This window comes from Parasteatoda tepidariorum, chromosome 3 (assembly GCF_982258835.1).
Source record: "Parasteatoda tepidariorum strain Cologne lab strain chromosome 3, Ptep-v5.0, whole genome shotgun sequence".
NCBI lineage: Eukaryota > Metazoa > Arthropoda > Arachnida > Araneae > Theridiidae > Parasteatoda > Parasteatoda tepidariorum.
Genome location: NC_141757.1, coordinates 74,104,576 through 74,132,072, shown reverse-complemented (window position 1 = coordinate 74,132,072; position 27,497 = coordinate 74,104,576). Strand labels below are relative to the sequence as shown.

General features: G+C 27.6%; 1 protein-coding gene across 8 annotated transcripts in view; it reads right to left on the bottom strand.

The window, feature by feature from the left end:
• Window positions 1-27,497, bottom strand: part of LOC107436690 (uncharacterized) — a 111,250-nt gene that overhangs the window by 19,882 nt on the left and 63,871 nt on the right. For 4 of the 8 annotated variants that reach the window (XM_071181435.2, XM_071181437.2, XM_043045194.3 and 1 more), the window contains exons 2-6: window positions 24,126-24,184; window positions 19,691-19,828; window positions 13,299-13,433; window positions 4,612-4,701; window positions 724-966 (exon numbers count right to left, since the gene is read on the bottom strand). In XM_071181435.2, the coding sequence (XP_071037536.2) occupies window positions 724-966; window positions 4,612-4,701; window positions 13,299-13,433; window positions 19,691-19,828; window positions 24,126-24,184 (665 nt within the window). Of the gene's footprint in view, window positions 1-723; window positions 967-4,611; window positions 4,702-13,298; window positions 13,434-19,690; window positions 19,829-20,606; window positions 20,696-24,125; window positions 24,185-27,497 lie in introns of all 8 variants that reach the window. The other 4 variants (XM_087159606.1, XM_087159607.1, XM_071181446.2 and 1 more) reach the window with 2 other exon arrangements.

Sequence of the window (27,497 nt, the reverse complement as noted above, 5' to 3'; positions counted from 1 at the left end):
TAAATAAAAATGGAGAGAAAATTTTTCCAGAATGTTATATACAAAACAAAGAGTAATTTCGGTATACATTTTAATATTTTTTTCTTTAAGAAATAGTTTTTTTTCGCTATTAAATTTATTATGATAAGAATACCCATCAAGAATAATTTACTTTTTTTTCAGTAAAAATTTTAGACCATTCTTTTTTTAAAAGTATAAGCTTGTCGAAAGTCATATGCACTAATAAGTTTTTACTTATTGAATGATTTTTAACTCATTAATAGGGAAAACTAACCTATTTTAGGCAGTTAGTACTAAAGAATTGAGCAATTCATTTTAACGTAAAGTAATTATTTTATTCAATATTTTTGCATAAAAATTTTAATTACTTTATATATTTGAATTTCGTTGTGACATTCAAAACGAAACAAATGTAAGCACTTATCAATTTTATAAAAGCATTTATCATTTTTGTATTAAGTTATCACAAATGATAACTTAATACAAAAAAGGCGTAACTTAATTTTTTTCTAAATAATTAACAATTGATAAGATAAAGAAATGAAATGCATGAAATAAAGTGGAATTTTCTTTTTACGGCTCAATATCTGCTAAGATGTACATTTTAGTTGCAAAAGTCAGTTAGTTAACTTACTAAAATCTCAGAAATAATTTCCTAGCAAACCAATACAATTTACATTAAATCCAACTTGATATTAGGAAAGAGTAACTAAAATGCATTACCGGGAAATCTAACGCAGCAATTTCTTTCTCAAATTGTTCCATTTGTTCTATAACAGTATCTTGAGCTTTAGAGAGGACCTCTTCTACGACTTTCTCGGCTGCTGCTCTAATTTCATCGTCATCCGGTTCTCCTGAAATCTTCTCTTCTGGTTCCATCATCGGCGACTGTTGGGGAGCCGTAGAATCTTTTTCCCTTTCATTTTCAGTCTCATTATCTCCGCCAAAGTCGACTAATTCAATTTTCTTCGCAGGTTGAAAAAGGAAGGGGAAATATAATCAGTATTGCAGACACACTTAACTTCGTTTTGTTTTATTAATATTATTTGAGGGAAATGTTACAAAGTTTGAGTAATGTTAGTTTAAGCGATTTTGAAGAACTTGGAGAAAAACAAGATTTTCAAACTAAGTAGGTAAGCGTGAATAGTTTTATGTACATAACATCTTATGTTTGATTTTTAAAAAATGTTAGTTGTACATTAAATGATGCTAAATGTAAGCGTTTGAAATTACTATACACATATCTAAATTTAAAATAGTAAGATAAATTAGAACGTTTAAAGCTACATTTTTTAAGTAGAAGGCCTAAAAGGAGAAATTAATTTTACTTTTGTCAGAATTAAAACTAGGGTGCATTACTTTCAAAAGATAGGGGGGCAGGGGATTTTCAATGGTGATGGAAATTTATAGCATCCGGTTCACAAAAAAAGGTTTCACGGACTGGATGTGGCCGGTGGGTCACCAGTTGGTAACCACTGCTTTAAATAGTCTGAAAGGGGTCAAATGTTTGGTATACAATAAATTATCTTTGTCAATAATATGACGATAACTTTCCAAGTAGCGACCAATAAGCTGTTTAAAGTACACTGTCATCAAACCGAGAGATTCAGTAGGGATTTGAGAACTCTAATTAGTTAGAAAGTTCTCAGAAGTTTGATTAACGATAAATTCCTTATAGCAATAATTAGGTAATTAATTTTTTTTTTAGTAGTCAGGAATCGATTGAAACTGGCACTGTCATCAAGCATAGAGCTCCAGAAGAGATTTTAGCGTTCTAATTAGTCTGAAAGTTGTACATTGAAAAAGAAGCATTAGAAACTGTCAGAATATTGTAAATTAAGCGTGTTTTTGGGTTTATTCTATAGATCCAGAAACACGTTAAATCTCTCTCTCGTAAAAAAGTACGAATTTTACTGAAGCTCATTGGTAACACTTTTTCGGATCATTCTCAGGGATGTTTCCCTGACCATCGTCAAGAACCCGTTTTTAGCTGCGACGCAAATAAATAACTACATCAACTACAACTTGGTAACACTTTTGGTAAAATTAATAATAAAATATGGTTTTATTACCATGCTGTTTGGTAGTAAATCTGGTAATTTTTTGAAATTCTAACCTAAAAAGTTGGTAATTTTAACATTATTAGTATAATTTGAGTATTGCCACTATTTTATTCAGTAATCACTTGTTAACTTCATTTTTCGTTGGATAGTTGCTTTTATTTATATGCAAGAAGCTATAAGCTAACATAACTATACCAAATGCGTATTTGCAAATCTACAAACGTCGGACTAGACAAACTAAATCAGTACCTTAACCGCTACGCATCAGGCATGTCCCATCATCCTCAAATAAAAGCGTTGAGGTTGCGGATTTTAATCCACCGTGACTTTGGAAGTATCTATTTATTTATTTATTGTTAAGCATACATATCCTATCTTGTGTGCTCATCTCAAATTTATAATTATTATATTAGTTTTTAAGCCCTTGTCACGCGAAATACGGATAGCACAGGATATAGAAAGTCCTTATAAGAATATTTTTATGGATACGGTGGGATTCGAACGCGCAACCTCCATGCTATAACAAATGCTTCACTGTAGCGTTTTAATCTAACTTGTGCTATCTGTCCTTCAAACTGACAAGAGTTTATATTAAATAGAATTTTATAATAATCACACCCTGAATATGTGCGTATATTAATAAATAAATAAATACTTGGGATAGTAATGATGACTTTTTTTTTAAATCACTCGTTTTACAAAGGCCTCCTTGACCAAGAATTTCGCCTTTCCACAAATTCAGGTAACGGGTTTGAATTCCACTGTAATTGTGGATTTGTAAGAATACTAAAAAATTGGATAGATAAGTTTAGATTCATATACAGGCTTATGTGCTTAATTTAAAGAATGGCTTGTCTCTTATTTCAGATTATCTCATTAAAGAGAAAATTATCGAAATTTAGATTACGAGATTGATTATACCCTTACATACACAAATGTGAATTACAAAAAAAGTAAATAAAATTTAAAACGAACGTGCCCTTAACCTAGACAAAATAAATCATTCGAAAAATTCCAAAGTAAGAACAAAGATTGCTTATTAAATATTCAACTTATTGTTGTATTATTTTCATAGGCTGTGAAATAAAATAACATTCAAAGATTTAAGCACAACATCTGAATAAATTCGATATTAAGCCAGATTTTGTAAACTCATCTGTTCAGCAATGTTTTATATTCACAAACCTATACCTGTTCGAATTTTGAAATTATATTTTTTTAATGCATGATTTTAACCCCGTGTTTTTTTTCATTATCATGCACCGCGAAATTTCTTTCTGATATTGATTATAATGTAACATTATAAACTTATTTTTTCAATTATTTCAACATGATTGTCAAGGAAAATGCTGAAAATACGAATAACTAAATAACTAAATTGGTTAAAAATACTGTTGTAATTGATATTAAAAACAAAAATAATACAGTAATAATTAAATTATAACTGTTACAGCAATTAAGTATTTGAAAGTTAGTAAAAAACTAAAAGTTTTCAATTTTGTTAGCTTTACATTGAAATAAATTTAATATAAATTTGCAGGAAATAATCTGACCAAATTTTTTCAGTCTAGATAATCTTAAGTACGTACCGAAACAGTTTCGTAAATATTAAAAAAATATGCTTAAAATGCAATTTATGCGTTCTGTAATAAACATATATGCTACATAAAAGCATTGTAACTATTCAGAGTAATGAGTTTAAAAAAATTTTTTAAATTTAATTTCAAGATAAAGGAAATTATTATATAGTTTTAACAGGATGAGATTACTAATGAGTTATTTTATACCTCAAATATTTATTTTATTTATGAAAATCGTATTAACCTGACTTTTCCAATGAACAATATTTTTTCTTTGTCAAAACAGCTAATATTTAGTTGCAGAAAAAATAAAATTTATCTTATTAAGAATTTCATTGCAATGTATTCAATATTCTTTTACATACAAAGTACGCAAAAAAATATTATTTCATCAAAAATATTTATTTTATTAAGAATGACCTATTTGAAATTCGCAATTCTGTAGACATTTCTCAAATCTCAAAATTTCGAAATGCAGAGAGTTGATTTTTGTTTTACCAATAAATTTGACAAAAAAAATTTCTTAATTGATAATATTGAATTGATAAATAAATTTATGGGAAATATATTCTTATACTTCTGATGAATTATGTGAGTATATATTCATATACTCACATTCTTGCTTCAAGAAATAACATATTTAAAAATCATTTTCCAAAATAATTGGATTTAAAAAGAAATAAAAAAATTTAACTACTTTTAAACTTTAATTCATTTTTATAAACAATGATGAAATTGTTTTGATGATCATAAAATATAAGCATGAAGTTTGACCAAGGTCTTTACAACACAATATAAACCGAAAGTGATAATTATGACTTTTATATCTTACTTAAAATAACTGTAAAAATATTATGTTAGAAATTACTGTTCTAAAAACATTCGAAGTTATTTAAACTTAAATTTATTTTAATCAAATATCATGGTTTTAATATTCATTTTTAGCTTTATTCTCAGAAATATCTTACTTTTTCAGCAACAACCATGGCTTTGGATAAAATATCTTCAATATAACTTTTGAGCGATTCCCTCAGATCATCAGATTGAGATTCAGGTGGCTGAAATAAATGCACATAATTTAAACTATTATAGTCAATAAAAAATGACAAAGGTTCATAACTTTGATAAATAAAGTTACTATGTAAATTCTTCTCTCATTTAAATGCTTGTATTCTGGCTTATAAGACCATAACAAACTACACTTCAGTTCCAGCATAATTATGATGTTTCGGAAACAATAAATTGTTACTATTATAATATCGTAATCTCTTACATTTCTCCCTCATGGCTTTGATAAATAAAGTTGCTATGTAAATTCTTCTCTCATTTAAATGTTTGTATTCTGGCTTATAAGACCATAACAAACTACACTTCAGTTCTAGCATAATTATGATGTTTCGGAAACAATAAATTGCTACTATTATAATAACGTAATCTCTTACATTTCTCTCTCATAGCTTTGATAAATAATGTTGCTATGTAAATTCTTCTCTCATTTAAATGTTTGTATTCTGGCTTATAAGACCATAACAAACTACACTTCAGTTCTAGCATAATTATGATGTTTCGGAAACAATAAATTGCTACTATTATAATAACGTAATCTCTTACATTTCTCTCTCATAGCTTTGATAAATAAAGTTGCTATGTAAATTCTTCTCTCATTTAAATGTTTGTATTCTGGCTTATAAGACCATAACAAACTACACTTCAGTTCTAGCATAATTATGATGCTTCGGAAACAATAAATTGCTACTATTATAATAACGTAATCTCTTACATTTCTCTCTCATAGCTTTGATAAATAATGTTGCTAAGTAAATTCTTCTCTCATTTAAATGTTTGTATTCTGGCTTATAAGACCATAACAAACTACATTTCAGTTCTAGCATAATTATGATGTTTCGGAAACAATAAATTGCTACTATTATAATAACGTAATCTCTTACATTTCTCTCTCATAGCTTTGATAAATAAAGTTGCTATGTAAATTCTTCTCTCATTTAAATGTTTGTATTCTGGCTTATAAGACCATTACAAACTACACTTCAGTTCTAGCATAATTATGATGCTTCGGAAACAATTAATTGCTACTATTATAATAAAGTAATCTCTTACATTTCTCTCTCATAGCTTTGATAAATAATGTTGCTATGTAAATTCTGCTCTCATTTAAATGTTTGTATTCTGGCTTATAAGATCATAACAAACTACACTTCAGTTCTAGCATAATAATGATGTTTCGGAAACAATAAATTGCTACTATTATAATATAGTAATCTCTTACATTTCTCCCTCATGGCTTTGATAAATAAAGTTGCCATGTAAATTCTTCTCTCATTTAAATGTTTGTATTCTGGCTTATAAGACCATAACAAACTACACTTCAGTTCTAGCATAATTATGATGTTTCGGAAACAATAAATTGCTACTATTATAATATCGTAATCTCTTACATTTCTCTCTCATGGCTTTGATAAATAAAGTTGCTATGTAAATTCTTCTCTCATTTAAATGTTTGTATTCTGGCTTATAAGACCATAACAAACTACACTTCAGTCCTAGCATAATTATGATGCTTCGGAAACAATTAATTGCTACTATAATAATAAAGTAATCTCTTACATTTCTCTCTTATAGCTTTGATAAATAATGTTGCTGTGTAAATTCTTTTCCTAATTAAATATTTGAATTTTGGCTTATACGCCCATAACAAACTAAGCATAAATACTATAATAATTGCTTGGAACCAATTAAATGCTATTATTATTGAAAAAAATTATCCATTTACATTTTCTCATTACTTTGGTTGCTATACATATTCTTCTACTAATTAAATGATTGAATTCTGGCTTGTAAGACCATAACAAACTACACTTCAATACCATTATAGTTAGAATCTTGTTACGAAAAACGACGTTCAGAAAATAATTAAATTATATTATAAATTTATACAGTTTCGTTTCTCCCTAGCTTTGATAAATACGGTTGCTACATAAATTCTTTTCATAATTTAATATTGGAACTCAGGCTTATGAGACTATAACAAACTAAATTTAAACTTTAATCGATTTTTAGATGGCATTTTGAATAATTATACTTTTGCCATTTAAAGTCAAATAATACAGACATGAATTATTTCATTTCAGCATTGCTAAAGTAAATATTGTTTCTAAAGTAAGAATTCTGGAATTGAATATTTTAATTCAATCTTTTGAGAATCCTAGTTTGTTACAATCCGAATTATTATGATTTTTTTAAATTTTTTTTCAATTATTTTATATGCTCTATAAAGAGATCATAAAGGCAAAAGAAGAAAAGAAGAATCAATTTTAGCTTAAAACTCCCCCTCCCTCAAATGTAATTATTACATACACACAAGCACTGTTTCGTTTATTTAAGTATATTTTAATTTAGGAGTGCAGTTATATTTTAATCTAACTTAAACTCATTCCCTAAATACAGGAAAACATTGAATTCATATTTGATCAGAAATATATTAAGTTAGATTTAAAATTTGCAACAAATTACCATTACCATTTTTAGACTTCAAATCATACTTAAATATGAAAGACAAAAATTTAAAAAAAATTGAAGAAGATTGATTAATTCTACGAAAATCATTTTTTGAAAATAGCTTTTTTTAATTTCAGGAGCAATTTATAAAACTAAAATTATTTATTAATAGTATTATGTTACATACTGAATTAGTTTAAATTAATTAGGCGGCTCCGCCTCCTGCTCGTAATGACCTGTTATTTAACTTCGTCCTTTTCCTTAAAATTGATTTCAAACTTTCGATACTTTTAAAAAAGTTCATTTTGTTTATAAAATATATAACTAAATAATTTTATAAAAGAATTTTTGTTAATATATTAATCGTAACATTATGAACGATTACTTGGATTTAAAAAATAATCAACTGTACTTGAAAAAAAATACTTAAACTTAGGAATATAAAATGTGTTTCGCAATAGAAAGTAATAAATGAGAAGTAATTTTACCTGTTAATAATCTCTAATAATAATTTTATATTGTATAACAGTTCAGATTGCCAACGAGTTCTGTCCTACGACTACAAACGATTTATATTTTTAAAAAAATTAGATATAAATGTTGTGATTTATAATTGGCAAAATCTTATCGCTCTCTTTTATTGTATTTATCCATTCTTTTTGACAACAAGTCAAGCGCGAGCTAATAAAAGGATGATTCCGAGAGAGATAAATTTGTCGGCAACAATGGATAAATAATTATTATTTAAAGAAAGTAAAGTGAAAAAATATCACGAAAAAAGCACTTAAAATTGAAATAACTATAGAACCATTCAAACTTTCTAAAAACTCGCATTAAAATTATATTTGTAAATTGCCTTTTCAGGAAGCCTAATTTCAACTCTCTAATTGACTTTCATCGGGTAGATCAGTCAATATAGTTTTTTTACTTCAAATTTAAGCGTTGATAATTCTTGAATGAAAAATTGAATTTTCTTTTGTATTTTATATGGCCTTTTTAACGTGTCAAATTTCACCTCTGTATTTGTATACCTATGTCTTGTAGAGAGAGATCCGCACAGTGTTACATCCATCAAGTTGCACAGTGTTACATAAACAAGTAATAATTTTCAAACTTATCTACTCATCTTCATAATTTCAAGTTTCTAAGTTTAATAGCTTTTACGGAACAGAACAACATTAAGTTGAACACCATTTAAGAATTAAGTTGAACCCCATTAAGTTGAATTCATAAAATATCGGAGTCTATTACGATTTTTAGAGAGGAACATTTAGGGTAACGCTAAAACTATGCGCGAGACTTACCGAATTTTATAGATTTCATATAGACATTTAATGGATGAAAGCAAATTAGTTTTGCAAAGTTAAGACTATTTAACGAAAAATAAGATTAACAAAATAATATTCGAAATATAGTGAATGTATTCGCTTTAACTCACCTTTTTATCTTGTAGAGACAAACATTGGCTAGCATCCGGCATCAACAAAAAGGTGCTATTTCAACATTTAGATCGTTTTGTACATAAAATATCGCAATAACTTTTTCTAACACTTAATGCAATGTTTTTTACTTCCACTCAAAATCAATTTCATTATTTATATATCACATTACACACCATTTTTTTTCATAAATCGAATGGTTTTTTTCAAGCTTTCTTAGCTGTAATTATTCCGTAAGGGTTGCTAGAATAAATAATGGAAGTCGATAAACATAATTGCGAACTGGATCATAAAATCTATCATTCTGGAAGACATTAAAGAGTTTAGAAGCGTCGCGCCAGCATAACAACGCAACCATTCAAGGACAAGTTGGATAAGGACACTAGTTTCGTGTCTTCAGAAGAAGCATTATTTCCCGTATTCAAAAGTAGCGCGTGCCTGCAATCATTTATTGATTTGAGTTTTCTCTTCATTGGGTTTATTGATTCAGTTGAGGAATTACAATACAATAGGCAAGGTAATGTTTAGAAAGTCAAATTCTCCAAAACTTAATTACTAAAATAGTACTTGCTAGTGATTTATTGCGTCCAGACAACTCAAAATTTGTAAATTAGGTTTTGTTTAAAAAAAGAGGGGGGGGGTGGGCAAATCGATATTAAGATATATTGATATCATATTGATAACGATAACGTAATTACTTAAATAGGTTTTGCTAGTAATTTATTGTGGCCAGACAATTCAAAAGTTTGCAAATTAGATTTTGTTTAAAGAAGAGGGGGGACAAATAGATATTAATAACGATAACATTAAGATATATTTATATCATATTGATAACGCTAGCGTGATTACCAAAATAGTACACGCTAGTGATTTATTGTGACCAGACAACTCAGAATTTGTAAATTAAGTTTGTTTAAAAAAAGAGAGGGGGGGGGGCAAATATATATTGATGACGATATTAAGATATATTGATATCATATTGATAACGATAACGTATTACTTAAATAGGTTTTGCTAGTAATTTATTGTGGCCAGACAATTCAAAAGTTTTTAAATTAGATTTTATTTAAGAAAGAAGCGGAACAAATATATATTAATAACGATAACATTAAGATATATTTATATCATATTGATAGCACTAACGTAATTACCAAAATAGTACATGCTAGTGATTTATTGTGACCAGAAGTTTGTAAATTGGGGGTTTAAAAAAAGAGGGGATATATATTGATAACGATAACATTAAGAGATTTGAGAAAGTTGAGCAAATGATATTTTTTTTAATATTTTGTGGGAGAGAGAGGGTATAGTATAAAATAAATCGGGGATCAATATTTAAAAATATTTAACTGAAGAGGTAAAAAATATAAAAAGCATCAGGCCCATCCTGATTTACGGAATAATGAGCACCAATCTGATTTCTTCCCCACAATCTCTAACTCCTATCAATAAAACTGTTTCAATCATTTAATAACAGTGTGGGTCGTTTAAAGTATATTGTTATTGTAGCAATCGTTAATTTTCAGAACTAATTCAATTTCAGAAGTTGTTCTGAAAGCTGTAGGAATGTTTTAAGTATTAAAAAACTGCTTTTTTTTATTTAGATTAACAGAAGCCAACAAAACTTTCTGCAAACATTTGTTTTCCGATTTTATTGGGATGAGATGCATTATTATAAAATCAATTTACTTACTTTGTTACCATTTGCTACCATTATTTTTAAAATACACTGTAAAAAATTACAGATCAAATTTTGATAAAATGTACGAGCACTCAGGGATCCGGTATTTTTTACCGGAACATGTTTTGGAACAAAAATACCTGATATACTTTAAATGTTACAGTAATAATAACGGCAAAATCAAATTCAAATTTTAAAATATTACAGTAGAAATTACTGCATAATACTTTGCAATAAATATGGATTTTACGGATGGTGCACTCAAAGCACCCGGTATTTTATACCGTAATTTGAACCAGAACTTTTCATTGCATAGAAGAAGCAGTTTGGTTATCATAAATATTTTAGCGAATTCATTTGTGGTTTAATAATTCCGTTTACAAATAAGGAATGCAGTTTTCATAATATTGTAACTTCATACATCAGTCTGCCTGTAAAACTTTTATTTAATTACTTACTTTTGCTAGGCACGTAATATTTAATTAAAGCAAACATTATTTATCAATTATGTAATTAGTTTATCTCCAATATTCAATAGCAAATTTTAAATACTTGTTCAATATAATAGATTTGCCTTGGTTGAATAAATCATACTGTCATATGTTTTTATAAAACTTATTAAAGGAAAACACAACTTTATGTATGGTGTTAAATAATAACGATGATATGCATCAAAACACTTTAACATTTATGAACTGTTTATGAATATGTTCATCATAAATTATTGCGTCTATATAGCTACAGTATTTATCAGGGGATAATGCTCGATGACCTCATAATATAAAAAAACACTACTCTTAGTTTCAGGCGTTTAATTTAGAATAAAAATGTGTAACTTTAAACGTTGTTTTCGATTAAATTTAACATTATCACAAAGAATAACTATTGCAATAACTCATAATTTTCTTTTCTAGTTTTCGAGTTTAATATCCTTCATACTCATCTCTTTTGTCTATCAACTTTTAAATTTCATTTGGCATAATTACTGTTAGCATAGAGTAATAAAGAACCCACTTTGGGTTCCTAAAGATTTAATTAAAATCCTCAGTTTCGCAGATTTTACCATGGAAACCTTTACAACAGTTAGACAATATCTTAGACAAACCTAGATAACTTTTAAGTAACCTAGTTCATGTCCTAACTTTAATGGCAAGCGTAAAATAGCTTTCGTCAGAATTACGGCATAAAGAGCTAGTTTTAGAATTCATGCTAGTAAATGCTGTTGTAAAAAGTAATACTTTAAAAAAACTATCCACATAAATTTAGTTTATTGTATAGTTACATTTAGTGCAGCTTATTATATTTAATCATAAATAGAATTTATGTAGCAAAAATATTTGCCGAATAAATGAGTAAAACACGATAACAGTAATGGGTTTGAAATAGTGGCATAGTTTAATTTGTTTCTATAAAAAAAGTTTGCTTACCTTAGAAATTAAAGTGTTAAGAAAAGTTGTTCGATTGCTATTAACTAATTTTTTCATGCAGTTTATTTTAGTAAAAAAGGCCATATCGTTATTAGGACTTAAAATACGAATTACCAGAAATATTTTAGTGAAAGTCACATCCATGCAGCCTGATGTTAACGCAAATACGGGGTAATTCCACCAAAAAGTCCTCCACGAAGGCAAATTTTTCCCAATACTTGATCCAGGAATTCCCTTGTCTTCTGGATTGGTTTCAAAGTTACAAGGCTACGGAGTTGAACATTAGTAGTCGTAAACCCTAAAATTGGGTCGGCTGTTCAACGACGGTTATAAAATAAAATAATATCGTAACCATGGTTAACGACACCACTCTAAACTGGCGGGTGAGTTCTTTAGCAAGACAAATAGTAAAAAGTTCCCTTTTCGAAATAAATAATGTATTTATCTGAAGCATACCTTATCTAAAATATGGGTTTAAAAGTGTTTGGAGGGTTAGATTATACTTCTAAGAAAGAATCTCCACTAATGTTAGTTTTGAAATAATGCAGATTTTTATAAATAGAACAGCGGCACCACGTAAATGTGTATACATTTTTTTAATAGTTTTAATTTTCTAATAGTATAAAATTTTAAAAGTTGAATAGTTTTTAATAAATTTTTTAATACCTCTCTTGTAGTACCATATGCTTTGTCTTAAAAAAATTTAAGAAAATCATAAATGGGGAAAATTAGAGGTACTGCCTGTTTTATTAGGACAACAGAATCGAGAAAATAACCATGACTAAAATTTCACTTTAGCAAGTCATTAAAAAATGTTTCAAAAAAGAAAAAGTTTATTACTTTTTTTTATTATGACTAGGAGCTAAAAAGAGGGACGCTGCCAAAATTCTAAACTCAATTATCTCCTTTAAAAACAGACGCAATCTCAATATAAACAGTTTTTGATGAGATTGGTTCTTCTCTAATAACAAGTTACTAAATTTAAAGTATTTTCTTCAGCGCTAGATAAGAAGCATTTACCAGGCTGAAGAGTTTACTATGTTTCTCAAAATAGCCTATCCTTTTTAATAGAATGTTTTTCAACGTATTCCATATTCCTAACGTTATTTGTTTGCTCACACTTTCTATATTTTCTTTTTTATCTCTATAACAGTTAAGCTCCTCTATCAATATTGTTCTAAGAGACATAGTCAACATTGACTTTCCCCAACTTATTATTGTATTCTATCCCTTTCCCCAACATAAAGACAAAACTAGTTGAATGTATTGTGCTACGATAGCCTAATATATTTTAGAAAAGAACGACTTAATAAATATCGAAGTTTTAGTCTGTTATAATTTATTTAAATATATACAAATCATGTTTAATGGTTAATATTTAAAGATATCTTAAATTTAAGATTAGACAATAAACGTTCACCTCCGTTAGAAGTCTTACAACTTTGATTGTTGGTAAGTTAATTTTTGTATCAAGCATAAAGACAAAATAGCCTCGTATAGAAAGTCGCATAAATTAAACTAATATTCAACTAATTATTTATAAGTTCAACCTGTAAAACGTGGAAAGATTTTTAGTTAGGATAAAGTCTTACCTGCACTTCTTCCAGCTCGATGTCTATGTGACTGGCATCTAAGATTTCTTCATAGCTTTGAGCTGACACAGGAGATAGTTCTGTTGGACTAGAAAGTGGTGATGGCACGGTATCTATCTGTATAGTTGGAAGGCTCTAAGAAGGCAGAGATTAACGCATTGGCATACATACATGATATTTAATAATGAATGACAATTATATAATGCAATTGGAATGATACTTTATATAACTTGTGTACAATGCACACCAATGTCTTAGTACAGAAATACACTGTTATGCATCGGTATCTAAACTTTCCTTATTATTTTGAGTTAACAAGGGTGATAATTCTGCTGAACTAAAGTTTGGCATGTTATTTATCTGTATAGTTGCCAGGATCCAAGAAAGCAAAGTTTAACACATTGGCTTACATACCATACATTTTATAATGTACACAACTGTATAATGCTTTTTTATTTCCAATGCCTATCTGTGTTAACATTTTGTCAATTCAAGTATTCACTGGGTTGATTTCTTGGCCATTCTTTCAGGGGCACCATAATAGGTGGGCCAACGTTGCTCCCACAGTAAAGACAGATACAGAAAATGGAAGAACATCCATGATTTGCTCGGGATTCGAACCCAGAATCTTTCGATTGCAAGGCCAGTTAGATGACCTCTACACAGTCCGGTCGGCCAATTGTATAATGTAATGGGAATAATATTTTATACAATTATGTATAATGTACACCTTTATCATCGGACAACAATACATTATGTATCAGTATCTAAACTTTACTTATTTATCTTTAGCTAACACGGTTAATAATTCTGCTGTGGTAATGACACGGCATCTGACTGTATAGTTGGAAGGATCTAAGAAACCAGAGAATCTGTACATTGGCATACATACATTGTAATTTACATTGTATCACTGTTATATATTGGGTTATTATGTATTGGGTTTATAATGTATAATGTAATGTATGCACTATAATGTATTGGGTATAATTCTTTGGACAATAATGCACAATGTATCGACTCAAATATAATATTATATTAAAGAGCACAGGTATCTAAAAAATTTTCATAATTTTGAGCTCACGCAATTGATAATTCTGTTGAACTAAAGTGTGGGTATGGTTCGGTATCTACCTGTATAATGGGAAAATTTCAAGAAGGTAGGGCATCTAACATGGTAACATTAAAATTCAGAATGTATTACTACTGCACAATGTAATAAGATAAATAATTTAGGGCATACAAAATCTTACCAATTTTTTTATTTATTTACTTTGCACTTGAAATGGTTGTATTCAATAATCGAGTGAATTTCCAACCATATTCACCCGATTTACTAAGATAAATTTACGTAGTAATTCTTGAAACGGAAAAATTTTTGAAATAGTAATTTATCGGAAGTGTTGAGATGAAAATGTTTTCCAATCGACTTTCCCGAAAAAAAAAATCGACACTTTCTGAAAAAAATTAATTTATTTTGTACTCGAAACAATTGTATTCAAGATTCGAGTGATTTTGCACTCATACCCATTCGATTCACCACGATAAATTGACGTACCGTAAACCGGGGCGAGTGTACCCATTTTAGTTTTTTTTAATTTTCACTATTTTAAATTGCAAATAAAAAAAATTTTACCGACGGAGGACGTTCAGACTCAAAGGAAGATGGCGCTGTAGTAGTTTGATCCGTTTTTATTTATTTGGTGTCTTTTTAACCGACCTGTTCAAACGTCTTTTGAGAGATTTGTATTGAAAATCAGCAAACTTTTAGTTGGTGTTCCGTAAGTATATTATTATTATTACTATTTTCACTTTGGTTAAGTGATAAACTTATCTAAGACTAAGATTACATTAATTTTATATGAAAAAAAACCAAAAAGAATATTAGTTTTGCTGTTGCAAACAAAAAGCCAGAATTCGCGGGGCGAGTCTACCCATTCGTATTTAGTTTTAATAAAGCATAATAATATAATTTAGAACTTTGTTTATATTAAAATTAAGTCATTTTAAATGAATTTGAGTTTTATTATTTTAATTCTGCATTGATAAATTTATCATTAATAAGAAAATTTATAGGTTAAATATAAATGTGAATATGAAATATGTTTATTTTACCTATTTCTTCAATTTTTATATTACAAAATTAACTTTTTTTATTTAATGCAAGTTAAATAAATTATTATTTATAAATTATTATTACCTCCCAAAAGAATGGGAAAAGAATTTTTCAGGATTCACAATGTTTGAATTTCGATTTTGTTAATAATCTTTAATTATTATTATTTATTAATTATTTAATTGTAAATTTATATTAATTTTAATTTATTTTTATCAACAATAATCAGAAAAAAATGTTATTTTATAATGTTCATGATTATAAAAACAAAACTGTGATCAAAATGTGATAATCTATCAAGTACTCAATTTGTGTTATTTTATGAATAAAAAAATGGAATATATAATAAAGTTATGAGTTTTACTTCATAAATATCCTATATAGTAACTAAAATAACAATTTAATAGTAGAATTTGATTATTTACAATGTTAACATTCATTTTAGTAGAATGGGTAGACTCGCCCCACACGAGAGATTTGTCAGCAGTTCTATAAAAATATACAGTAACAGCGTAACTGCCAATATTTTCTAAAATCGATTTCACAGCTTTAAAGAGGGATAAATAGCGATTCCGAAACACCTATTAAAAGCCTTTTTTCTTTAATATTTACAAAAGTTTGACCACTTGAAAGTAGACAAACTGAAAAAATGGGTAGACTCGCCCCAGTTTATGGTAGTAATTCTTGACATGGAGTAATTCTTGACATAGAGTAATTTCTTGAAGAAGTATTGATACATCTGCAGAGACGAGTGGAATTTTTTTTTTTATGAAACATATATATTAATTGAACTGACAAAAAAAATTTTTTTAATGGAATTAATATTAATCATCTATTAGAATTGAATATGTATTAAAATATCTATTGTAATAAAATTTGAACTAAACATTCATTAGAATGGAACTTTCTCTGAAACATGCCCATCCAAACAAATACAGGAATTCACTTTAAGATATTCACATAAAGAGAATAAACAGTGCACAAATTAATATCATAAATATGATAAAACTCAATTATTATGTTCGTTACATTAAAATAAAAACTTTTATATCTTTACACCTAAGTTGTTAACTAACGTAAGTCTCAGTAAAAATCGGATGTGACAGATTTACAAGAATTTATATCATTTCATGCATTTAGAAAATGTCAGAAATCTGAAATGCCAAGTCATTAGGAGACCACCTTTGAATTCGAAACTACAAAATGTAAAAGCTACTTCTTTTACATTCTAGTCAAACATACGAGAATATAAATGGTAATTTAACGTGAATTTATTTCAAAAATGTTAGTTCGACTCAAACTTTTGAAAGATGATATGAAGCTTCAAAGCTTGAAGCAACTCCGTTTACTTCGAGTGAAATTCCCTGCAATTCCTTGGAAATGTTAAATTTTTAGTTCTATTATAATTTTAGTTTAAGCTTAGATGTTAAATATCCAAAAGAATATAAATGCTAAATAAGATCCAATGTTTAAATAGAACCAAAATTTTAAAGCGAGTTAATGAAATTAAAATTTTAAGTTTTTGTATACTTTAAAATTGCTTTTATTTTAATTATAAAATATTTTTGTAATTGTTAATGCTTAATTGTCTATATCAGTGATAAATATTTCCAAAAGTCTGAATGAATGAGAATAAATTTTATTTTAAATTATACAACTTTTTAATGAATTGATTTATTAAAAAAACATAAATTCAATGATATCGAAGATGTTTTAAATAATTTTTATCAATTACTTAAAAAAAATTAACAAAAAAAATTTGAGTAAAACATTTTAATACATTTTCGATAGCATTGAATTTTTGCTTCTTTCAATAAATTAATTAATTAAAAAATTTTATCTATAATTTTTTAAGAGCATTGAAAATATATAAATTTCTGAAAGTATTTTCAAAAGACGTTTTTTTTTAAATATTTTTTTAACCATTTGTGCCAAAATATTTCAGTGCACTTAGTAAACGTAATAACATAGCATAAGTAATAATACATTTGTATAGTATATAATACTTAAATATTCCAATTTTATCTGTGAATTATGGAATTAAAAAGCAAACACTTTAATTTTAAAAGAAATAGAACTAGATATTTTTTCTTAAGATTCGAAATGGGAAAAAAAAAACATAAGTGCCTCTTTAAGAAATTGTTAGTTGTTATTTCATGGAAAAAAACAAGATATGAGAGAATGAAGAGGGATAAAAAGCACATGTAGAAGATAGAAAGATATTTTAAGCATAAAATGTACTTATTTTTATTTTCACATAGAGTTAAAACCACAATATGGAATGTGTTTATAATTTTTTTGCAAAAGCAAACTATATTTCTCGAATCTATCTCATCATTTGTACCATTTTAAATATTTTAAAGATCAAAAATATTTGAAATACTAAAAAACAATTAATATTCAAATTTTTTTGAAAAACTTTAATTTTATGCCATTGAAAGTAAAGCTTCCATGCAAACAAACGGTGCATAGAGAAAAACTCTTATAGTAAGAAATATTTATAAAAAAACACTCATTCGGTTGCTTATATTATTTAGGAGTTGTGTGGAACATTTATTTGTGTATAAATGCAATTAGTAGAATTAATAATTATTTAGATTTCATAGCTTTATCGGCAAGATCTAGTCAACAATTTATACACCGAAAAAATAACAGTACGGCCAAAACACCAAATAGAATATATCTTGTTTCTGTCTCTATGGGAACACCGAAATAATCAAAAAGAAAAAATTTAAATATAAAAATAGTGCATAGAAGAATGAAAAATTAAATTGAAGATCGAATTTGATAGTTCTAGGCAAAAGATTCGAATAAAAAAACTTTCCTACTAAATAAATAGTTCATATAGTAGAAAAGTTATCACAATAAGAAATGATATAGTGGAGCACTGAATACAATGTAATAGTTCCAGATTAAAGAGAAAAACAACATGAATAAAGCACAAATCAAGTACAGAAATGGACATACTATAGTTTCATTTCTGCAGACAAGAACCTTCCTCAATGAAACACCAAATTATTTTTAAAAAAAAATTTCAGTCGTTAAATATTAGGCAGATAATACAAAAGCAAAAACTTCATGTTAAATAAATTATGCATGATGGAAAAAGTTTTCATATTAAGAAACGTTACAATGGAATCCCAAATACAAAATAGTAGTTCTAGTTTAGAATAGAAAATGTTTATAATAATTAAATGATGTTTAAAGAAAGACTACCATACTAAAAAAACTGCACTATAGAATGTTGGCAAAGTTTTCTTTCTTAGAAATGGTACAATGGAATGCCAAATATAGTACAGTAGCTCTAGTTTAGAATCAAAAATTCTTACAAAAGAAAAAGGTCCAATGTAAATAAATTGTGTATGAAAAATACGATGACAGACGGCAGATACTAAGAAAGAAAGCGTTCGTAGTAAATAAATGTTGTATGAAAAAAAAGAGAAGGTTCTATTCTAAGAAATATATCAACGTAATACTGAATGCAATGTAATAATTCCAGTTTGGATAAATAGTTTCAAATAATGTCAGAGGAAATGTTCATATTAACTAAATGGTGTTTGTACGACTAAAGCATTTTCCTAATTTCAAAATATACTCAGCACTTTGAAACTTGATTTTAAAAAAAAATCATACATATTGATTTCTTCATACTTATTTCTCACGTAAGACTTTTATTTTAAGAAAGCTTTTTGAATCAAATACTTTCTTGCTAATAAAGATTAAAGTTCAAATTCCATCCTTTCAAATAAGGAACCTTTTAATATTAATCAATATTGCTCGAAAGATTTTAGAACTCAGCGTCATGCATTAACCAAGAAGCAAATTATACCGCTCTAACATGTTCATGTACCTCACTTAACACTGCAACATCCAAACAATTTGGGGAAAATAATAATCTTCCAATCAATATTTTGCATGCCCCGATTGAACAATGAATGTAACAAAATTGTACGCAAATTGATTAAGTCATTTAAACTTCAATATATTAAGAGCAATTCAAAATTTAGGACAAAATCTAAAAAATGATAAGTATTTTTCCTAAACGAAATATAGCAAATTGTACTCTACGAAATGATAATTGGGTACTGTTGAACTTTCAACAAACGTGGTTTTTGCAATAATATTAAAAGAATACATTTTAAACAATAAGAACTTAGGGAAAAAAGAAGTAAAAAAAAAGTAATGAAGAATAGAAGTAAGATACATTAGATTTTTTGAGAATGGTTAATGTAAGTTGAAAATGAATAGACGTGGAAGGATTGAAAGAGGCACTTACTTTATTGCCACGCTTTTCCATTTTAGGTGAAGAGTTTCTTCGATCAGCATCTCTGGCGGCAACGGATGCCAATCTTACTACATTTTCAACAACTTTGGCGGCTACGGTATGAACATCATCATCAGCTATACCGTTCTCCTGTTCAGCAAAACAGATTGTTAAATTACTATTCCTTTTCGCTCGACCAGCTCATAAACACTACACATAGCTTGCAAAGGAGAATAGTTTTTATTGGTTAGAAATCCTAGCTGAGAAAATAAATATCAGCTCATTTAATTTATATCTTTAAAAAAATTGCCCAAGGCTAAAACGAAACGATTAGTGTTAGTCTATAGGTCTGAATGAGGTGAGTAATGATTATGTACCCTAAGTGGGAAGTTTTCTGTGAAAAAAAGTTATCTCAATTAAGTTGGAAAAAAAACGAAATTACTTTCGAACAACTCAATATATAGGAAATTAAGTGTATTTTCTATAACCCCCAAGACAATATCTGCTTTGCTATAAACACCTAAAATATATCAATTACAAATGTATCAATTAAAAATGAATCGATTACAATTACAAATGTTAATAAAACTTCTAAAATAATATTTTAATCAGCAGAAACACTTCATCTTAATATTTAAAAAAAAACTTTGTTCTTTGTCACATTTAGAAAATTAAATCTAAAATAAAATATTATTTAAGTATATTCTATTAACATTTTGGAATAAAATCTAGAACATGCTGGTCGCTAAACTTACCTGTACTTATCTGAAAAAGCAAAAATTACACTACAACAAAATGGATGAGAAAAGCGTGTGTTGTTACTTTTTGTTGTGAGGAAAAATATTAGTTCTGAAAGTTCTTGGAAGATTCGGGAATAAGGGTTGATGTAAAGGATGCAGTGGGACACTTACAGGGGATATTTATTTACCTCTTTAACCGCCACGCGTAGATCTTCTTCCGCCCACTTTCCCTTATTGTACTTCCTTTGGTATTTCAAATAGAGTGGAGGACCTAATCCTGAGAAAACAGAATTATCGTATATAGATTTTTCTTTAATCTGTCTTGCAAATCAATACTTTCTTCGGTTGAAGTTAGTTTTGGAGTTATAAGTTATGGGTGTTGAAGAGATTATTAATTCGTAATTCTTTATTATAACACACACTTCATCCATTCTTTCTTCAGTTTAAATTGGTTTTAGGGAAAAGGGATATTAAAAGTATTCAAATGAATAGTCATTCTTATTTCTAAATTATAATACTTTCATTATTTATCATTTTTTTAGTGGGAGTTGGTTTGAGAGAAAAGTTATGGTTGTTGAAGTAATTATTGATTTACATATCTTCATATAATACTTTCATACTTTATCAATTTTTCTGTAGAAGTTAGTTTTAGAGGAAACATTATGGGTATTGAAGTGAATATTCATATTTTTTATTATAATACCCTCATACGTTATCAATCCTTTCCTTTGTGAAAATAGGTTTTGGAGGAAAAAGTTGTGGACATTTATGTTTGATTTATTGATGTACATTCTTTATTAATATGCTTTCTTACTTAATCATACTTCATGCTTAATCATACTTCATTATCTAATATATATAATTCTCTTACGTGGCTCCCAAATTTTGGCTGTATTTCTTTTCCGCCGGTGGCAACGTCTGCTTTGTTTTGTTTGCGTTACTATTTCTCTTACACGGCGAATCGACCAATGATTGCCGCTAGAAATGTCACATGCCAAATCTAGCTGAGGTGGCTCAACATATAGCGCTTTTAAAAACGGAAACTGAAATAACCAGAGAGCATCAGCTGCGGCAATCTCATACTATTAAGCTAGGCAGAAGTGAGTAGTCTTTGTCGATAGATCTCTATTTTAGTATTTTGTCGAAAGCGCTTTTTTTCACGAATTTATATATTACGAATTTATTTGACGAATTTATTTGATTTTTGATTTATGTCACGAATTATACTGTAGCACATTTCTAATAGGTTTAACGAATTACACGTCATTTATCTGAATTCCAATTTATTTTAATGACTTAGTATTTACTAAATAGATGTAATTTTTTTTTTAAAAAAAGTTTTTATATGGATTTGAATGATTGTTTTGAATTCTTAGAATTTTGTGCATTTGCAATGTACAACACAATGTACAAGTTAGTAGTGAGCGAAGCGAGCTTGGTTTGCGAAGCAAACCATATAAGATTGCGTAGCAATTTTCGGGGGTTGGCGAGCGTTAGCGAGCAGGGGGCGCAGCCCACTAGTTAATAATATTCTTTCTTCAGGGGATGTTGGTTTTAAGGGAAAAGTTATAAAAATTCAAGTAATTATTTATTCACATTTCTTTATTTTATAATACTTTTTTTTAGGAAGTTGGTTTTGGAGGGAAAGGTTATGGGTATTCAAGTGGTTATTCATTCATATATTCCTTATTATAATGCTTCCATACTTTATCAATGCTTTCTTCTTCGGAAATGGTTTTTGTTGGGAAAAGTTATGGTTATTATTGTAATCATTAATTCATATATTCTTTTATGCTTTCACACTTAATCAATACTTTCTTTCGTGAAAATCGGTTTCGAGGGGAAAGTTTAAAGTTTCGAGTGATTATTCATTTATATTTCTTTATAATATTATTAACATACTTCCCCATTTTTTTGTGTGAAAATTGGTTTTGGTAGGATAGATTATAGATATTTATATGATTATTCATTCATTTATTCTTTATTAAAATTCTTTCATGCTTCATCAATGCTTTCTTTTGTGGAAATTGATTTTTTGGGGAAAGTTTACGGGTTTTAAGTGACTATTCGTTTATATTTCTTCCTCATAATACTTTCATGCTTTATAAATTTTTTTGTGGAAGCTGGTTTTAGAGGGAAATGTTACAGTTATTCAAATAATTATTCTTTATTGTAATTCTTTCAAATTTCCTTATTAAAATTCTTTTTCAACATGTATTCTAATTAATATTTGCATTATTAAAACACGTTGATTAATGATACACTTTTCATTTCACATCCTTTACAATTTCAATTCAAAAAGAGATACAATTTTCTTGGTGGTATTTATCAATGCATTCCGAGGTTTTTACTTTCAGAAACAAACTTTTAAAATTCTGAAATGTTTTATTTTCATATGAAATACTTTATTCCAACACAAATGCCATTTAAGAATCCAACACAAAAAAATCTCTTTAACCTTGAAGAGATTTTTTAATTGAATCAAATGAGCAAAAAAAAGTACGTTCATGTAGGGGCGCTCGATTTCCGGTTCGGAGACCAAAAGAATAGTAAACTTTCGGAGCTCCATTTTGGAATAAAAAATTAATTGGAAAAAGCTTCATAGCTTACGTAAGAAATATTATATATTACTGTTTTCAAATTTAAATTAAACTTAAAAAAATACACTGAAATTATGAGATTTGCATTCGAAAATTTAACAGTCAAGATATTTAAATTTTTAAATTTATTATTTAAATTTTAAAAATTATTTTAATTTTGACTAAAAATTTTTTATGACAAATTCAGTTTAAAAGTTTAGTTGAAAATTAGAAAAATAATTTATATGCATTAAAAAAAGTATAAAATTAGGAAATTTAAACATCTGCTATAGTTTAATTGTTTAAGAAAAAAGTCAAAGCAGGCAATACTTTAAATAATTTTTAATGCGAAAGTATTATACATAAACTTTGTAAACATTAATACAATTTTGTCCACTTTATTTTTATCACAATAAGGAATAATTCAGAGAAAGTTATTACTAGCTCCCAAAAGCTAACTTAAATACCGGTGGCATTCTTTTTCATAAACAAATGTTTTCTAGGCAAATATATTTATAGAATTCTTGTAATTTTAAGAAAATGATTATTTTAATTTGAAGTCAAATTCTAAGTTTTTTACCGAATTCCAAAGTATACTCAGTGCAAATAGAACTAATATAGTTTATAATATGATAGTTTTATGTTTGTGAATGATGGCAAGAGCAAAAAGGAAACATTAGTTTTTGTTAAAATATACAAGGGGACTAACTTTTAATTTAAAAAGAATTTTTATATTTTATAGGTCTTTTAATTATTTGTTCCATACTAATATAGTAGTTTTGCAAAGTAAGAGATAACTGGAAAATGATTTATTTTATTAGATACTAATAAAATAACCATATGTATCTAAATGAACTAAATATTATAAGAAATTGTCAGAATTCAGAAGTATAAAAAAGAAATCGAAGTGCAAGAGAAAAATATTTTTAAAAAATAATGTTAAAATTGATTTCTTTTTATATATTCTATTTAGAAATTACTTTTACTTTAATTATCTTTAGTATAGAAATTATCTTTATTATAGATAACCTTGATAAGTAGAAAATATTTAAAGGTTAACTTTAAACGATGACTTTAAACATATCCTTATATCCAAATGTTGAAAATAAAAAGTAGCTTATTATTTACCTCTTTGGGGGGCAAACCATTTTCGACTGGTGTACCGGTGTTGGCCGTGATTCCGTTTCCTGCAAAAAATTGGATAAATTATTTTCAGAAAGAAATGATAAGAATAAATACATTATATATTGTAAGAATACTACAGATTGATCGTTTTTAACTCACAATTATGTGTCATTATTTCATAAAATATATAAATACACTTATTTAAACTTGTAGGTATTGTTTTGCGCATTATACACTTCTGGACAACTCACAATTATGTATTATTATATACAATTATACACAACTCACAATTATGTATCATTATTTCATAAAATATATAAATACACTTATTTAAACTCGCAGGTATTGTTTTGCGCATTATACAAGTCTGGTTAAAACTACCAAAATATGGTAAAATGTTTGTTTTGGGAGCACAAAAAGCACATTATTTGTTTCCGAAGGATTTTGATAAATTACTAATAATTTTGGTAAAATTAATAATAAATATTGTTTTATAATACGTGTTAAAGTTTGATAAATGTGATAAAATTTTGTAATCTTATCACATTACCTTAGAGCATGTAATAAAAACTATTTATTCGATTAAACTTATATTCGAATTATGTATTTTTTACTACATGAGCGGTAGGAATTATAATTTTGAGAACCAGAAGGATTTTGGTAAATTACTAATAATTTTGGTAAAATTAATGATAAAATATTGTTTTAAAATACGCGTTAAAGTTTGATAAATGTGATACAATTTTGTAATCTTATCACATCACCATAGAGCATGTAATAAAAACTATTTATTCGATTTAACTTATATTCGAATTATGCATTTTTTACTACATGAGTGGTAAGAATTATAATTTTGAGAACCAGAATTTATTATAAGAGTACTAGAACTAGAAAATATTGAAAGAGTACTAGAGATGGATTGTTTGTAACTCACGATTATGTTTCACTATTTCATGAAATCTATATATACACTTATTTAAACTCACAGATAATGTTTTGGGCATAATATACTTAGAAAAGATTGGATCAAAACTATTAAAATATGGTAACATTTACCGTGTTTATGGGTATTGTTTTGGAAACATAAAACGCACATTAATTTTTATCCGAAACATTTGGTAATGATCTTGGTAAAATTAACAATAAAATATTGTTTTGTAATAAGCGTTAAAGTTTGATAAATGTGATAAAATTTGGTAATATTATCATATTACTTTAAAGCAAGTTATAAAAACTATTTATTCTGCTAAACTTAATTTCCAATTTTTGTATTTTTTACTAATAAGAATTATAATTTTGAGAACCAGAATTTCCGAAAAACCCTTAGCATAAAAATTTCTTAAATACCGTATATTTTTGTTTTATTAGCTGAATTATACCTCTTTTATCAGAAAAGTCTTTACTCTACAGTACAGTAATTTAAGCAGATTTTTTTTCTTTGCATGTTTCGACTAAAAAAATTTTATATAATGACAAACAAATCAAAATCTTAATTTGAAAATATTTTGGAATTTCAAAAATATCTAAGATTTTAAGACTACTTCATACAAATTGTGATTACCTATAAATCTGTTTGCTAACAATTCTTAGTTAAGATTTTTTTTTCAAAAAGTTAAGTCCTTTCAAAAACTGCTATGAACATGCACTAAGCAAAGTTTAGTATATATGGTCAGGAAGTATTTAAGAAGTTTATAATATTTGATTGATATTAAAAAATGATTCAATATTAATCGCACATTAAAACGTTATTAAATTATTTTTGTTACATGCTTGCACCCTGAGCAAAAATTATGTAGCTGTATAATCAAAGAAGCTTACAAACAGTGCAAAATATGCAGCTTCATATTCAAACTATTTTTGTTATAAGCTCACAAACTTCACAAATATTCTGCTGCAGCATATTCAAAGTATTTTTGTTATAAGCTTGGAAGCTGTGCAAAAATTCTGCCGTAGCATATTCTATATAGCTTGCAGAGAAAGCGAGTTCACAAAACGTACAACAAAAAGAGGACATTGCAATTTCTAATCCCGTAACATTACGCAGTCAGGAGATCCGCATATTTATAGATTATTTGAAAAATGGTATCGTAGATATCATTGCTACACAAAAATGCATGGTCGTAACTAAGGGTCAAAGCAAACTTGGTCTTTTCCAGAAATTTGACCATTCTAATACTATTTGATATCTTCAATTTCACTTTTAAATAACGAATCGAAAAAGATCGCTACATACACTTTAAAAAAATGCCAGATCAAATTACGATGGAAAGTTTCGCCGCTTAGAGATGTCAGAGATCAGGTTTTCTTACCGTAAAATTCCTTTTCACCGAAAACTTTGCAGAACAAAAAAATATGATATACCGTAATTTTTACAGTAATTTACTGCAAAATTCCATATCAAATCATTGTAATTAAATAAATATAATACTATAGAACATCATAATAATTGTTATTTTAAATAGAGTTTCTAATATTAACAAACTATCACCAAAATAACGATTAAACTATTGTTTTCCAAGTGTATTTCCTTTAATTTTATTTTATAACCGTCGTTGAACAAGCAACCCCAATTTTGAATTTACGACTACCAACGTTCAACTCCGTAGCCCTGTAATTTTGAATCCAATCCAGAAGAGAAGGGAACTCCTGGATCAAGTATTGGAAGAAGTTTTCTTCGTGGATGACTTTTTGATAGAACTAACCCGCATTTGTGTCACATGGAGAAGAAAACCACCCACGAAAAGCCTGGCGGCAAGGACACTCTAACCCATGATACGTCTACCGTTGAGCATATTTTATGTTAACACTGACGTCGTTGAGAGCTGGGTGAGGAATTCGAATTGACCAGCCCTCGCTGGAATTCGAACCCTGTTTACCTCTTGGAGGAACAAGCGCTTTACAGCCTGAGCCACCACAGTATCTGACACTGATTGAGAAATAACGGATTACTCTACGAAGAATTTTCAACGACACTAATGCAAAAATTTTAGAGACTTAATAAATCGTGCTCACTTTCACAAATTCGAAAAGACGTAAAAGACTTATTAAGTACGTTTTTCAGGAATTGAAAGAAATGGTTTAAAACTACAAACCAATTTATCATTTATTGTATTAAAAGAAATAAAATCAAGTTTATGCTCCTTATAGATTCATATTGTGTATCTTTTGATACCCTGGCTAATTTTTTTCTATTGTACTTGTACTTTTGTTTGACATGAATACTAACTATTCAATTAACTTCTTATGTAGTTAAATACTAAAAGCTAAAATATTTATTTGATTAAAATGGAACTATTCTTCTAATCGGATGTTGAAACCCTTGATGTCATTTGTACCTCGAAATCTTTAACCTGAAAGTTCTAATAACATAATGAG